This window comes from Convolutriloba macropyga, chromosome 7 (assembly GCF_964194025.1).
Source record: "Convolutriloba macropyga chromosome 7, txConMacr16.3, whole genome shotgun sequence".
Taxonomy (NCBI): Eukaryota; Metazoa; Xenacoelomorpha; order Acoela; family Convolutidae; genus Convolutriloba; species Convolutriloba macropyga.
This window is the reverse complement of record NC_134474.1, coordinates 63463093-63478954: the sequence shown is the minus strand read 5'-3', so window position 1 is coordinate 63478954 and position 15862 is coordinate 63463093. Positions and strand designations below refer to the sequence as shown.

Genomic DNA, 15862 nt, shown 5'->3' with positions numbered 1-15862 from the left:
ATTATTTCATAAAGTAGTTCAAATTCAAGAGGATAACCCGTAAAACATTTCTTCTTTTGATTTGATATTTGATAAAACATTTCTTCTATTGATATTTGTTGGAATGTTTTAGTGACTTCTAAGCTTTTAAGTTGACATTAAATATTCTTCTCAGCAAACACTGATGAAGACATAAAATTGCAGTATTCTGTAAACACGTTAAACACTAATTTGTCTGTTCGATTCCAAATGATGTTGTCAGAAGAATCTAATCTGTCTAGAAGCTTTGATATGGCAGACCTTGAGAACCAAACCATATCGATCTAGTCAAATGACTCAAATTCATTTATCCTATTTCTGAAGCTAGTTAACCGGGATTCTGATCAGCCAGATTTCAAGAGACAAATATCTCTAAAGATTGAACCTTTGCTGAATTTAGATTCAACTTCTATCAAAATGGCAGCCACAAAGTCTGCACGCATTTTAAAACATAACATGTACGGGTTCAAAAACCAATCATTTTTATACGATCGCTTCCGACCACAATATCCAGACAAACTTGTGAATTACGTCATTGATTACGTAACCTCAAAAGAAAAACCAATAAACACTTCTGCCGATAGAGGTCGCATGAACTCATGTGCTCTTGATATTGCATGTGGAACTGGACTGTTCACAAGGAAATTGGCGCCCTTTTTCAAGATGGTTTATGGAATTGATTGGTGTGAACAACAATTGGAAATGGTTAAACTAAAAGACACCGCGAATCAAAGTTTTGCTAGGTTGTGTAATTTTTTGGCTTCTACTAGATTACCCAACAAATTGAGCCAAATTACTCTTCTAAGAACTATCAAAAAATGTTCTCACAATTTTTATTTCTTTATTTGTTTTTTTCCTTCTTTTTATTTCACGGTTTTTTAGCAGTACATATCTTATCTTTTTATGGTTCTCCTGGGGGTAGGGTCTGCTCTTTGCTGACAAACGTGACAGCAGAAATGCAAAACTTACTATTTTTAAAACTCAAAATTGAGTCTAAGTATTCGGCAAAAATGGAAATTTAACAAAACTACACACAACAAATAAACAGAAAACAGAACCAGCGAGTTGGACATAACACTTGACAAAATTGGGCTACGCAATGAGCACCATAGTGCCACTGAGAAAAATGCTAAGAACCTATAAATATTAAACTTAACATCAAAAAAGTCAAAACGCATTTACTCCCCTTATTTAATTTTTGGCTTTGCATAATATATAACGTAATTAAGTCAATGCGTGCAGCCACCATCCGAGCAATTTATTGACCAACTAGCACATCACAAATATGATACTTTTTCTTTATCTCCGAATTTTCATTTGCTTCATTCGATAATTAATAATTCGTGAGTATTTCGTTTGCGCAAGCACTGCATTGCAACATCAAATCTGTAGTTATCGGCTGGAAAACTCAGAAAATCTAGAAACAAAGTAAGTTGAAATAGGAAAAACCAAAATTTGAAGCGTTTAGCTCATCTGTGAAAATTCATGCCTGGAATTTTAAATCAACTTTCGAAAAAAAAGACTTGTTTCAATACTAATGAAAATATATCCATTTTCACTGTATGAACTTCAAAAATTCATGTGATTTTTCATAGAAGATAATGGTTGTATAATTTGTATAGTAATTGGGAAAAAAGCTAATAAGAAAACGTCATTTTTTAGGGAAATTCGCTTTCCAGAAAAACTTTTGCACATATTTATTTTATCTTTTATTATGTTTATCTTGATTTGTTATTACTGTATGTGTTAGCTATCGTACAGTTTTGTTTAATATTGTTGTTTAACATGTTTTGTTTATATTTGTTCTTTAACGATTCAATGCATGCAGCTTTCCCGACAAATGGTGCACAATCAAAAATTTTATGATAATTAATTGTTCTAGTTTTTTGTTGATTCCACCTTTTTCCTGGGTAGAAACCTCTAATTAAAACGTAATTATCAGGTAATTGTAAAATGTAATTAAGTAAGGCAAAAGAAGCTGAAAAACGGCGATGGAATTGAAGAAAATTAATTGAGTAGTTGAGCTCCATCGGGATCGCTTTTGAAGTGCAAGATAACTATACATTTTGATCAAATTTGTGATGTAGTTTTTCATAGAAACTTAACAGAATTATAAAGTAACAATAAAGTACTTCTTCCTAATTGGAAAATATTGTTTTCTTTTTTGTTTATAGTTTTTATTTTGCTTGGTAAATTAAATAAAAATGTGGGCGTTGAAAATGTGGGCAAAAAACCTAAAGCTTCAAAGGAAGTTTTTTTGGTCGTTGTGTTGTTATATCATATTTTTGCTATTGTCAACGTTTGGTAGTAGATTATGTAGATGAAAAGTTCACCCTAAAAAGCTGGATTTGGATTCAATAGCCTTTATAGTTTTTGCATTACTTAATGCAAGACAAGAAAGCAAAATGCAACTACATTTACTGATTAGCTAAGATTACAACAAATTTCTTCAAAATAGTTAGCAAAATATTTGACAAATTTGAAAAAACTACCATTGAGGTATTTGATACAGATGTCCATCAAAATCTGAAAGAGGAAGTTTGGCTTCGGAATATAAATCCAAAACAAAACCTCCGTTTCAAAAAATCTCATCAAACATAACAATTCAAGGTGATTTTTATCTGCAACTCGTTTTAATTAAGCCAGCCTTACGCATTTCTAGAGTTCAAGAAACATCGCTTGTCAGAAAGTTGAGAAAGAAGACTTTCGTGCAACATTCATAAGCGTGACAACGCGATTGAATTTTATAGAAAGCTAGAATTGTTCAAACATTTTTTAGTTTTAAAGAACGGAAAACAAAGAACGAGCTCTACAAGATGAACATGTTCGACAACGTCAGATTATTTGCTGCACTAATTAACAGGTTGAACGCAAAACAGGCCGAACAGAAAGAAAAGTGACATAAAAGCAAGGCGAAAGTTATGTAGAAAGTTAAGACATTTTTAATGATTACAGAGCTTTATGTAACTCGTTAGATAGAAAGCTGAAAAAGCTGCAGGTGATTATTCAAAGCATTTTTCTGAGCAGTTTCTTGTACAAAAGAACAATTTAGTATCGTTAAAAGCAAGATCAGTCCCGACAGTCCAATGAAAAAGAAAGAAAAATTTTGAAAATCCGCTAAATATTGTAAGTAAAAGTTTATGGAATTGATTGGTGTGAACAACAATTGGAAATTGCCAAACTAAAAGACACCGAAAATCAAAGCTTTGCTATGTTGTGTGTTTTTTTGGCTTCTACTAGATTACCCAACAAATTGAGCCAAATTACTCTTCTAAAAGCTATCAAAAAATGTTCTCACAATTTTCATTTCTTTATTTGTTTTTTTCATTCTTTTTATTTCACGGTTTTTTAGCAGTACATATCTTATCTTTTTATGGTTCTCATGGGGGTAGGGTTTGCTCTTTGCTGACAAACGTGACAGCAGAAATGCAAAACTTACTATTATTAAAAATCAAAATTGAGTCTAAGTATTCGGCAAAAATAAAAATTTGACAAAACTACACACAACAAACATCCAAAAAAAGAACCAGCGTTTTGGGCATAACACTCGACAAAATTGGGCTACGCAATGAGCACCTTAGTGCCACTGAGAAAAATGCTAATAACCTATAAATATTAAATCAATGCGTACAGCCATAAAACCGCCCGAGCAATTTATTGACCAACTAGCACATCAAAAATATGATACTTTTTCTTTATCTCTTATTTTTCATTTGCTTTATTCGATAATTAATGATTTGTGAGTATTTTGTTTGCGCAAGCACTGCATTGCAACATCAAATCTGTAGTTATCGGCTGGAAAAATAAGAAAATCTAGAAACAAAGTAAGCTGAAATAGGAAAAACACATTTTAAAGCGTTTAGTTCGTCTATGAAAACTCATGCCTGGAATTTTAAATCAACTTTCGAAAAAAAATGTCTTGTTTCTATACTAATGAAAACATATCGAATTTCACTGCATGAACTTCAAAAATTCATGTGATTTTTTTAAAAAAGATAATGGTTGTATAAATTGTCTAGTAATTGGGGAAAAAAGCTCATAAGAAAACGTCATTTTTTAGGGAACTTGGCTTTTCAGAAAAACTTTTGCACATACATATTTAATCTTTTATTATGTTTATCTTGATTTGTTTTTACTGTATGTGTTAGCTATCGTACAGTTTTGTTTAAATTTGTTGTTTAACTTGCTTTGTTTATATTTGTTTTTTAACGATTCAATGCATGCAACTTTCCCAACAAAAGGTGCACAATCAAAAATTTTATGATACTTAATTGTTCTAGTTTTTTGTTGATTCCACCTTTTTTCTGGCTAGAAACCTTTAATTAAAACGTAATTATCAGGTAATTGTAAAATGTAATTAAGTAAGGCAAAAGAAGCTGAAAAACGGCGATGGAATTGAAGAAAATTAATTGAGTAGTTGAGCACCATCAGGATCACTTTCGAAGTGCACGATAACTAAACATTTTGATCAAATTTGTGATGTAGTTTTTCATAGAAATTTAACAGAAAAATAAAACAACAATGGAGTACTTCTTCCTAATTGGAAAATATTGTTTTCTTTTTTGCTTATAGTTTTTAATTTGCTTGGTAAATTAAATAAAATTGTTGGCTTTGAAAAAGTGGGCAAAACCTAAAGCTTCAAAGGAAGTTTTTTTAGTCGAATTATATCAATTTTTTGCTATTGTCAACGTTTGGGAGTAGATTATGTGGATAAAAAATTCACCCTAAAAAGCTGGATTTGGATTCAATAGCCTTTATAGTTTTTGCATTACTTAATGCAAGACAAGAAAGCAAAATGCAACTACATTTACTGATTAGCTAAGATTACAACAAATTTCTTCAAAATAGTTAGCAAAATATTTGACAAATTTGAAAAAACTACCATTGAGGTATTTGATACAGATGTCCATCAAAATCTGAAAGTGTAAGTTTGGCTTCGGAATTTAAATCCAGAACAAAACCTCCGTTTCAAAAAATCTCATCAAACATAACAATTCAAGGTGATTTTTATCTGCAACTCGTTTTAATTAAGCCAGCCTTACGCATTTCTAGAGTTCAAGAAACATCGCTTGTCAGAAAGTTGAGAAAGAAGACTTTCGTGCAACATTTATAAGCGTGACAACGCGATTGAATTTTATAGAAAGCTAGAATTGTTCAAACATTTTTTAGTTTTGAAGAACGGAAAACAAAAGAACGAGCTCTTCAAGATGGTCATGTTCGACAACGTCAGATTATTTGCTGCACTAATTAATAGGTTGAACGCAAAACAGGCCAAAGAAAAAGAAAGGTGACATAAAAGCAAGGCAAAAGTTATGTAGAAAGTTAAGACATTTTTAATGATTACAGAGCTTTATGTAACTCCTTAGATAGAAAGCTGAAAAAGCTGAAGGTGATTATGCGAAGCATTTTTCCGAGCAGTTCCCTGTACAAAAGAACAATGGAATTTCGTTAAAAGCAAGATCAGTCCCAACAGTCCAATGACAAAAAAGACAAATTTTGAAAATCCGCTTAATATAGTAAGTAAAAGTAACCATAAGCGTCTCTCAAAATCATAAATGTGGAAGAAAATGGAGATTTGGCTCAAATTGACGCAAATTACCTCAAAAGAGGAACAATCTTCAAGTTACAATAACAAAAGAAACGTCAGAGACCAAATTTAGGCAAAAACTTGTAGCAGAAATGCTTAAATGACCCGATAGGGTTCCAATAGATCGAAGTTTAACCAGACTCGAAGTCCTTTTTAAAAAATTTTATGAAAGCAAACATTAGTTTGCTATAAATTAGGAAGATTGATTTATAAGTTTCTAACTTGTTAGATTAACTAAGTGGTTGGTTCGAATTGATTTTTTCAGACTTCAAAAGCACATTAACAGTTGCAATCAAGGCTGTGTAGAGTGTTATAATGCATAATGTATTTAAAAGCACCAAAAATAAAATTGCGTCAATTTTTAGAAATAAGAGGTTACAGGCCTCAACAAACAGCTGTCTATGGTCATGCCATTATCTGCTGTGGGAGAATTCGGAAACCACGGGCCGCGAAGCCAGGGACCACTTAAAATAACGGCATCCCACCATTTCCATCCCACAATAAATTGGCCTCATTTCCAAAATTCGGCTTGCTTGTCCATCGGTTTCCTTGACCGCCACCGATTAAGGTTTTAAGCTTACAAGTAGTAGATAACGGTTCTATTACCCCACTGACCATTTTTCACAGTTCTTGTTGAAACAAAGTCTTAGTCGCCCGAGGGACATAGTCATCTGACACGAGGGCGCTTGTGCCTGAGTGCTGTGCACGAGGCCCGAGGTGGGCCAATTTTTTGTTCTAACGTATTCAGAGAACTAAAGGGTTCAAAAGTGATGCAGTTCATTTGAAATTGAAGTTAAAAGTACAATTTTGCAGATTAATGAAGGAAAAGTATTCTTTAAAATATACTGGAGTAGAAATAAACCAAAAATCTCCCTCTCTCTTAAAGAAGCAGCCGATTATCTATAGCGGTTTGATTTGAGAAGTGAAAGTCTAGTTTTTTGTTCTAAACTTATTGTCCTACAGGATACTAAGACTAGGTCAAAAATTTAAACTCAAAAGATCTTTTACACTTCTCCGTAGCCCGGGCTCTCTAACACTCATTTGTTACCCTTCCATATTTACCAATGTGCTATTTGCCAGGTTTGACGCCTATGAAATGGATGCAATCTTTGACCATTTTGGAGTTGACCCAGCTGAGGTCAGTCTAATCTCAATCGCCACCGCGCTTCACTGGCTTGACTTCGACAAACTTGCATCAAAAATTGTCCAGACATTCCCAAAAGAAACTGTAGTTGCTGTTGTCGCCTCCCCTCCAGTTCAGATTATGAATCAACAACTTCTGAAACATGTATCTTGGGAAAATTGTGAAAACTATGACTCAATTCAAGATTATTATGAACCTAAACTTGAAAAATACAGCAAGTTATTTGACGCAATTTACTACAATGATTTGAGAGATTACATGGAGTTCGATTTCGAATCACTGATAAAAGAATATTTCACGCTACCTTTTGACAATTATTTTCGTCATCACAAATTTATGAAGGTAAACTTTCTCGAAAAGAACAGCTTGCTTGACTTGGTAGAATACGTACGATCTCACAGTTTTTATCAGCTATTTCGGTGTGAAAATGAAGGTCAAATTAACAATGGTTTGGTTCAAGACCCTCTGGAAGTGTTCGCAAGAGAAGTACTAAAAAGTGAAAAATTTTATGGTACAGGATTGCGACCAGGATGCCTTTCAGATCAAAGTGAACAGATGAAAAGAATCAAATTTGACACTCTTTGGACATTTTTTGTTCACATCCTTCATAACTGAAAACATTTTAGCAGAGGAAGAAAAATCAGATCTTTTCCGTCTGTTGGCCCACACCAGACTAAAATTTCAATAAAAACTAAGAAATGATAATATTTTTTACCCAAATTTCAATGGGAAAACGTTCAGAGCCCTTCTGTTTTCTTATGACCTTTTTTTTGGGGGGGGGGGGTAAGGGGGTCAATAATGGAAAAGATTCAAAGAAGAATTCAGCTGCCAATCACTTATTTAATGGTTCGAGATTTATTTTCTATTCATTGCATTAAAAATTAGATATTACATCGGAGCGTGTTAAAATGTCATAAAAATATTTTCAGTTGCGTTGAAATAATTTAGACCCGACTTTAGCAGCGAAACACTATCTTTAGATAGACTTAGACTCATTCTAGATTTTTTTCGGCAAGTTTAGCAGAAACAGTGAATTGCTAGTTTGGTAAGTCCTCCGTCCCCGTCCCCGAAAAAGATATTGGGAGGATCGGAACAAGCTTATCGAGCGACCAAGATGGCGTGCGTAGGAACCTCATAGGAGATCTTCATTCTGAGCAGATGAACATTAAGCCAACTTGCCCAGATTTCATTCGCATAGGACCGTGTTAAGCGTACCCCCCTATGATCAACGAACTAGTAAACGCCCATGATTGATGGAAATCCAGTTGCTCGACGATTGATGAATAGAAAATGATAAGGTGTTATTGGGAATAAGTTGGACAGATTGAGGCTCACAGTCGCTAACGGACGTGCATTCAAAGCGTATTCCACGAGGCAAAATGTGTTGCTCAAAACCTACTATGGGAGGCGACGCGTAAGAGGATGGTGGACAATATCACCGAAATCTGCGAACTAACTTATCCCGGATGTCAACTTGTGGTGACGCACTTAGGTTAAAAAATCTCAACTTTTTGCGTGTGTAAAGATGTTTAAGATCCTCGGTGACCTTTATTGTGTTTCATTTTCATAATACTCGAGAAGCATCTTTTTGTCTCCTATAAAATTTTATCCATTATTTGACCAATCAATAATAGCAGGCGTACCACGGCTGGAGAGAAACTGCTCAGATCCCCCGACAAGGTTGTCCGTTCATCGACAAAATTGATAGCCTGAGTACTCAGGCAACTTAAGCGACGCCAACCGCTTGTCGTAAAACGGTTTTCGATAACCGCAGTGTTTGTGATGGGCGAAAAAAAGATGCGCAGTTCTCTCCTTAGGAATCTCAGCGGTTATTGACTAAAAAATTGCCTCGCAAAACGGATGTTAATAAATTTTAAAAAGGCCTTAGAATATACACCACAGAGAAGCTACTCAGAGAACTTTATGATTCCTGCAACTCCGAGAACACATTTTGTGGAACAAGGCTACGAATGAGTGGAGCTAGATTCAATAATTTTGTCTGATACACAATTTCAGGTCTTGGAAATAAAACTTGAGGGAAAAAAACTACCTCTCTTCACATAAGAAATAAAACCCAAGGGAAATGAACCCCCTCGGAAACAAAACTCCCATTTTAAAACAAAACTTTTGTCAAGATATTTTGTGCTGTTATGATAAGTTCATATCAAGTCCCATGAACCACTAAGCGACAAATTTTGATGATAAAGTCAAAAATGTGTCACAAAAACATCTCGTTAGTTTAAGAACGGATCTTTTCAGTACTCGCCCAGCAGAAATTTTGCAGTCCCTTTTCATTTTTCACCTTGGGCTGGGGACTGGTATTGACGGAATTACTAACTAATCAGAGCACTTTTTTAGATTGGTAAGGATGCTTTTCATGTACAGTTGCCCTTGTGAGACAAACTAAGCAAAGATTATAAGTCTTTTGTTTTGCTATTCAGTCGATTATTACTCAAGTTAAAGGCAACTGTTAAATATAAGACATTACGGCAAAAGCAAAGTGCATCGAAAACATCAGAAATAGTATTATAATATCACAAAATAAAATCTCTTACGGTTTTATTTTTGAAGCCCAAATTTCATGAGCTGAAAAAGAGCGCAATCGAATTAATGTTTTACTAGACTCAGCAAAAATTATGTCGATTGCACTTTTTTCAAGCTTTCAAAGTAAAATTGAGCATATTTTATGCCTATTTTAATATTTAGAAAAAACAATGTTTTCCCGTTGGTTAGGTTTACATAGCTTTGTTTACTTTGTTAATCATTTCCCTTAATCGGTAACAACCTAAGGCCCGAAGAAAGATGTTTGGATGATTGGGACAAGTTTAACGAGCGGATGGACGATTGATTCGGATGATATGCGTAGGAAGGTGAATTGACCAACGCTGTTGGAACCGCATTCGAGTTTATCAATCCAAGTTATCCGTTGTTGACCGCAAGGGTTGCTTTATTCTTAATCTAAATTAAATCTTTGGTTTAAAAATTTTGCTCAGCAGGCGTCTGCCACTTAGATTTATGATTCAAAGCATAGGTCTGGGGCATTGAGCCGATAGAACCTCCACTTTTGCCTTAATCCGCCAGTTCAACGTGGTTCATTTTTTAAAAAACTCTCAGTGTGTTTTCTAGACACCGACAAAGGTTTACTATTATCTGGCAAAAAATAGAGGGCACGAGTGGCCAGCCAAGTGAAGATAAGTCAACGCCTCTTCTCGATAGTTGAACAAAAACATTAGTAATGGGCCGAACTAACTCATCGTGTTGTTTAATAGGGAGAGAACTGATAGGCATAAGTATATTTCGAGGAAGTTCAGCCTTAGTTGGTTGAATGGCTGCCTTGCAGAACATTTTGAAGAATAAACAGGCCAATTTATCAGAAGGTACTGGGAACGTATTTTCAGGACGGCATATAGTCAAAGCCTCTATGCTGATTCTTTACGTGAGTATGCTGCAAGAACAATTCAACATAACTATGACGCGCATCCAGCAAAAGAGGATGACCAGGCGTCCAGCAATCTTGCAATAGCCCTCGAAGTCGACAGGACAAAAAATTGAAACTCTAAAGCCCAATAAACTGAAAAAACTGAGCAATACGGCTGCTCCTCTTAACGAATTTTGTATCAAAAAGATTCTTTCACCCAAAATCAAAGAATTCTCCCTGAGCATAGTACCGCAGATGACGCTCGGTTTCGTCAGATTCAGTAGGAGAAAGTTATTTTTTGTAGGGAAGATCCTGTGATAAGAGCTGATCTTATCAGCCAAGATCATTGGCCTGCTTAGTTCATTATGTGGCTCGGCTGTGCGCGCGGCTATAGATAACATTCAGAGATTGTCCCATTCCTTTCTTACAACGCCCAGCTTGATGTTATCGGCGACATCTGAATCGGGCACGAAGAAGATTTGCTTGGTTCTTAAGAACCCCTCAATGAGCTAATTGACTGCAAAAGTCTGGTCGACCTACCAGGCGTCCCAGTATCTGCTATGTTAATACAAGTTGCAACGTGGTTTCATCGGTAAACGCTAGTGAACTCCAGGAAATCGCTTACAATATTTGCAATAAAGATTGTTTGTGTTATGTTTGATTGCACACACTACAAGACGACCGGACTTTCTGTCCATATGAACCCTCTGTCTAAAGTAACAGCCAGCGCTGGACAGATTTCCATTTTCAAACATGGTGCAAGAAAGGCAGCTTGCAAGTCCAATTCAGGAAAGGTCATCACCCCCAAATGTGCAACTTTGACCTTGCCTTGAACGAACTCCAGCTCTGTTTTATTCTCACCAGAATTTGAGGTTACTTTAGTCTTAAAAAAGTACCGCCCTGAAAATACTATGTCTTGATGTCACTAAAAATGTGACACGTGTTCAACATAAGGGAAAATCCTGAAAAGTTTTCTCTTGGTGTAGTGATCCTAAGCAACTGGGCTATTCAACGAAACAAGCAAGGGTTCTATCAAATGCGTCACAATTTTGTCCATTGACACGCCACATTTCGTTCAAGATTAAACAAGCACATACATTAAAGTGTGCAATAAGATCCAAATTAAGCCCCATCACGTGCAATTACTCCTCTTTGGATGAATGAAATATATTCATTTCAGTATAAGAAGCTGACAAATCTATTCTGTCAGCCAGATCTTGTACCTTACTAACAAACGTAGTGACCTTGGGCCAAGCTAGACGGAGACGTTGTACCAATGCCCTCGACCTGATGAGGGCGCTCTCGGTGGATTTCACAGAAGCTAGGTAATCGTTCTTGTAGTAGTTTTCAATGACAGCTTTTTCCAATGCGGGAGATTCCCTACTGCTGTTACGTGCCATGCACTGAAATGCGTAGTGGGTGCAGAAGTGGGCGAGCCTTTTGCCTACAACAAGAATCGATGTAGGTTACTTCCGCCACAAAATGCAGAAAGGTCATAAGGTAGAGGTTCATCTTGCAGTAACTTTTGATCAATGTTGGCTGATACGGTAAACAGATGTTGTCTTAACCGTAGTAGTACATAGAACAGGTTTTTTAGTAAACCGGTCGGGTGAGTAACAACTGATTAAGAGCAGCGTTGAGTTTGACTGCCGCATTCGGTTGCCTACGGAACTTGACCGGCTTGTATGCTTAGCAACCGTATGGTATGGTAGGTACCACTCACCTTCCGAGCGCCTTTCCACCCCGTGGGCATATTTCACCTTTACCACCTAACCCTTGCCTAAATCTTTCCTGAAGGTATGGGAAAGTGATTCTAATTGCTTGAATGCACCGTACGACTCAGTGTCGTGCCAAGATTTGCCTGACTATCAAGACTAAAAATCTGCTCCTTTTAGAAAGTGAAACACATTGTGACTAAACCTGAAAAAAAAGGTAAGGAGAGCCTTACTGTTAGTCACCTCTGCCTCTATAAGTTTTACTACACGCTTACACTGTTTTCCAATGGCTCAAATGCTTGTTTATGGTGTTATAGTCAGTTCAACCAATTTGGTGTCAACAACCTCATTGCTGTTTATAGCCTTGACTGTTTGTTTCAATGTTGTTCAGTGCAAACCAAGTATAGTTTCATGGCTCTTGGACACACAGGTGATTTGGCAAGCGTTTTCGCACAAAACTAAAGCCTTTGTTTTTTTACCAGAAGAGCTCGCAAACGGTATTGTATTTACTTGAAGGAGGTTTTTCCTGTTACTGACAGATGACATTTCAGCGGTCTTACTCGATGTTTGCCCATTAGACGGTTTACTTTGACATTCGGCGGTATCAGAAAATATGTGGATCGTATTTGTGGAGGATTTTGATGGTTAACCCCTCTTAGCCCATAAAGATCGTATTGTGGAGCTGTTGCAGCCGATTTTTGCATTTCAAAGAATTCTGGCAATGCTGGAACAGATGCTGTGCTCTGAAGTCAGAGAAAAAAGTGGGGCTTCCACCACTACCTTTGCTTCATGCTTGGTATCCTTTTCTTTAATCGCACGAGACGCTAAGAGGCGATGGTGGCACTTATAGACAACGCGGCGACTAGCGAGTGCGTTGCTACAGTAGCCGCTGCCTGTCTTTTCCCTTCTGATATGTGTTGACAGCGAATGTCCTAAGCCAAGTTTAATCTGAATTAACAAGTTGGTGATGTCCTCAGTATTGGTCATGTTGACAGTTTGTTTCATAACCTCCTCTTTAACCGGTTTTTCAATTCTGGGGTTGTCGGCTTCACCCAACAATTTTTAACTGTAAAAAGAACCAAAGTCTTTTCAAATTGGACGGCAAATTTGGCAGAGTGGGGTTATAGAGAGAGGCTCTTCTTAGGTCACAATCATTTGAAGGTAACATGAAGGCTCCAACAAGATTTGAAAAATTGCAGAAATATTAAAGATGTTATCACTATATTGCATTTTCAGAGATGGGAGCTTCTTCTAAATGCAGACTGACGACGGGTTCTTTGGCTGACCATTTTTCTCTCCAAAATCTCAAGTGCAACTTTGTACACAAAGTGACAGTGTGCCTACTCAGCAACAGCAGTTTTTGTTTTGCGCACGACAGGAATTTTAAGGTGCGTCAATTATATGTCATTCCTCAAGGGCTATCAGCCAATTGCACTTTTATATTTGGCATGCCATTCACGCCACTGCAAAAAGTCTACATTTCACTACAAAATTTTTAATTCCGGCAAGGGATCAATCCTCTTCCATCTCTTTGGTTAAACTCACGCTTTCATATGAGGGACTGGGGTGATGCGGTCCTACACAAAGAAACTAGTAATGTATGTCCATGCATCAGAATTATTATTGATGTGTGAAAAGTCGGAGCAAATTTGTTTGCAGAAGTAAAAAAAATAAATGTGGAGAATTTCTCCGCGTTGATTACACTTTGGAAGTGATTGAACGGGTGCAGCTTCTAACAGAATTGCAGAGTTACAAATTAATAAGACAAACTTGTGGGAGGCAGCTACTAATTCAGTCGCGTCATAGTTTTGTATGTTCTAGTTTTTATTGACCGCAATTGAGGAATATATTTGAAGAAATGCCAGATGCGAGAACTTGGCAAACTTTTACCCTCAAAAGAGTTCACTAGGGGTAGGTACCTCTATTGTGGAAACATTGAATTATTTATGTCAGGTGCAAAATTTTTTGCGGGAGAAGAAATGATATGTGCAGTCGGAGAGGGTTTATTGTAGTTGCAATTGGAGTTATTCGCCAAAGGGATATTGACATTTGGAGGAAAAACGTTATCTTGTTGTGGCCGTGAAGTTGCAAAATGGAATGCGAACTGTATGAACGGGAGTTGAGACGTGTGGGGGTAAGAAACCGGGTTGGGTTGGCAGGTTCCTTTATTTGTGCTCGCGGCGTTGCCAGAAAGTGAGTTGCTATCCGATAATTAGCAAGTCCTTGACCTGAAAGATTGGAGAAACAGGAAAACTGGCTAGGTTCAGCTGTTCCGGCTTGCTCGACCTTCGCGAATTAGTTGTCCAATTACAGACCATTGAAATTCAAGGCAGCTTGAGACAGCTGTCAGACTGTGTTTGTGGCAATAAGTTCAGTTTGCATAACTAAGATTGTTGTTTTTTATGGTTGTTTATACTGATGATGTGCCTGCTTTTAGTGGGCACTGAACCAGAAAGATACGCATACTAGTTTCATTCCCGGACGTTGACGGATTGAAATAGTCTTGCAGAAGTTTCTTGCTCTCAACCGTGCAGTTTTTGGTGAACATACCTGGCTTAGTTTGCCTCTATGAGGACTGCAAACTGATAGTTTCAACAACTCAATTTGCTCAAGTGCGGCGGCAGTTAATTGATTAAGTTTCTCCTCAAACTGTTGGACTTTTATTTTCGCAATTGCATTCATTTTTTATTCTCAGTATGCTCTCTTGCAATGTGCAGCTCTGCATTGATTTTTTGTTTTTCAAATCTCCATTTTTCTAAACATTTCCATGTCACGTTGAAGTTGGCTTGATCTTTTGATCTTTTCAATGAAGGCAAAGTTTCTGAGTGCTGACATGTGTTTTGCTCTGATGTGGCTTTGTTTTGGGCCGAATCGATGACGACTCGATCTGTAGCAATAAATTTTTAATTTCTCTAAGTTACTTTCTCTAAACATTCTTCAAGTTATTACAGGTGGCGTCCGGATTGTAAGACACGCAAAATTAATGTGCTTCTCGTTCCTATCAATTATATTAGGGAAAGCGTCTTTCCGCTGGACAACCTGCCGTTTAAATTTATATTTTCTTCTTTGCTTACAGACAGAATTCTTGACTTAAATATTTTTGTTGTAAAGTTCAGCTTCTAATTTCAACCTTGCCGTTAAAATTTTCTGAATTTCTCTTGTACGGCTGCCAGGATTTTCTTAAAATTGAAACCAAAAATTAACATCAATTTATAGAAAGCACACGGACTCACTCAAAACACGAACATGTTATACTAAACCCAAGGACGACTGTTTGCCCCACCAGCCCCCAAAGAACAAAGTTTTTGTCGACTAAAAGCGTAACCGCTTAAAGAAAGAAGCAAACGTTAAGCGCAAAGAAGCGCCTTGCTCAACAAAACGAAAAGTTGGTCGAACGCGAAAAAACGTCAAACAAGCAGCAGATGACGCAACGAGAAATGGTATGGACGAAAGGATATAAAGACATGAAAGGGCCGCAAACTGGAGGGACAAAAACGTAACGTGCTCAACAAAAGGCGCACAACAAAGCGGGGAAACTAGACGTCACGAAAACTTCGAGCAAGATGCACGCAGCAAATTGGGAGGCCCGGATAGAACGGGCGGTAAACAACAAAGCAACAAGCAAGGAGGCTGCAAGAACTATTCTTGCAGAGGACAGCCACAAACCTAACCAGACCAAATATTCGAAATTCCAGAGCAAAATTATAGAACACTCTAAAGAGGAGGAGAGAAACTATTGGAAAAAAACTACCTCTAGGCATTGGGATTGACTATCAACCAACAGGCTAGCACTAGGCATAGACTATGTACCAATAACAAAAACAATTTAAGGAAACTCAACAATATTTTACAAAAAATCGGAAAAGACGAAAAGTTTAATAGATTGCACACCAGACGATTATTAAGTCACACCCTAGCAAACAGTTATACCCAGACAGCAAACGAGCAGTCTGCAAAAAGTGAACAAACTACAAAAAACA

At 36.9% G+C, this 15862-nt stretch overlaps 1 protein-coding gene across 1 annotated transcript; it reads left to right on the top strand.

Moving 5' to 3' along the window:
- Positions 1 to 373: 373 nt before the first annotated feature.
- On the top strand, positions 374 to 7411 carry LOC142342444 (uncharacterized). Its single transcript, XM_075393769.1, has 2 exons — positions 374 to 761; positions 6686 to 7411. The coding sequence occupies exons 1-2, from the start codon at positions 436 to 438 to the stop codon at positions 7362 to 7364; spliced, it is 1005 nt and encodes a 334-aa protein (XP_075249884.1). The 5' UTR covers positions 374 to 435; the 3' UTR covers positions 7365 to 7411.
- The last annotated feature ends 8451 nt before the right edge of the window (positions 7412 to 15862 follow it).

Excerpts from the sequence above, each read along its gene's own strand:
- LOC142342444 (XM_075393769.1), top strand. The coding sequence starts at position 436 with ATGGCAGCCACAAAGTCTGCACGCATTTTAAAACATAACATGTACGGG. Across the intron at positions 762-6,685 it reads GCGAATCAAAGTTTTGCTAG|GTTTGACGCCTATGAAATGG; the intron begins GTTGTGTAATTT and ends GCTATTTGCCAG.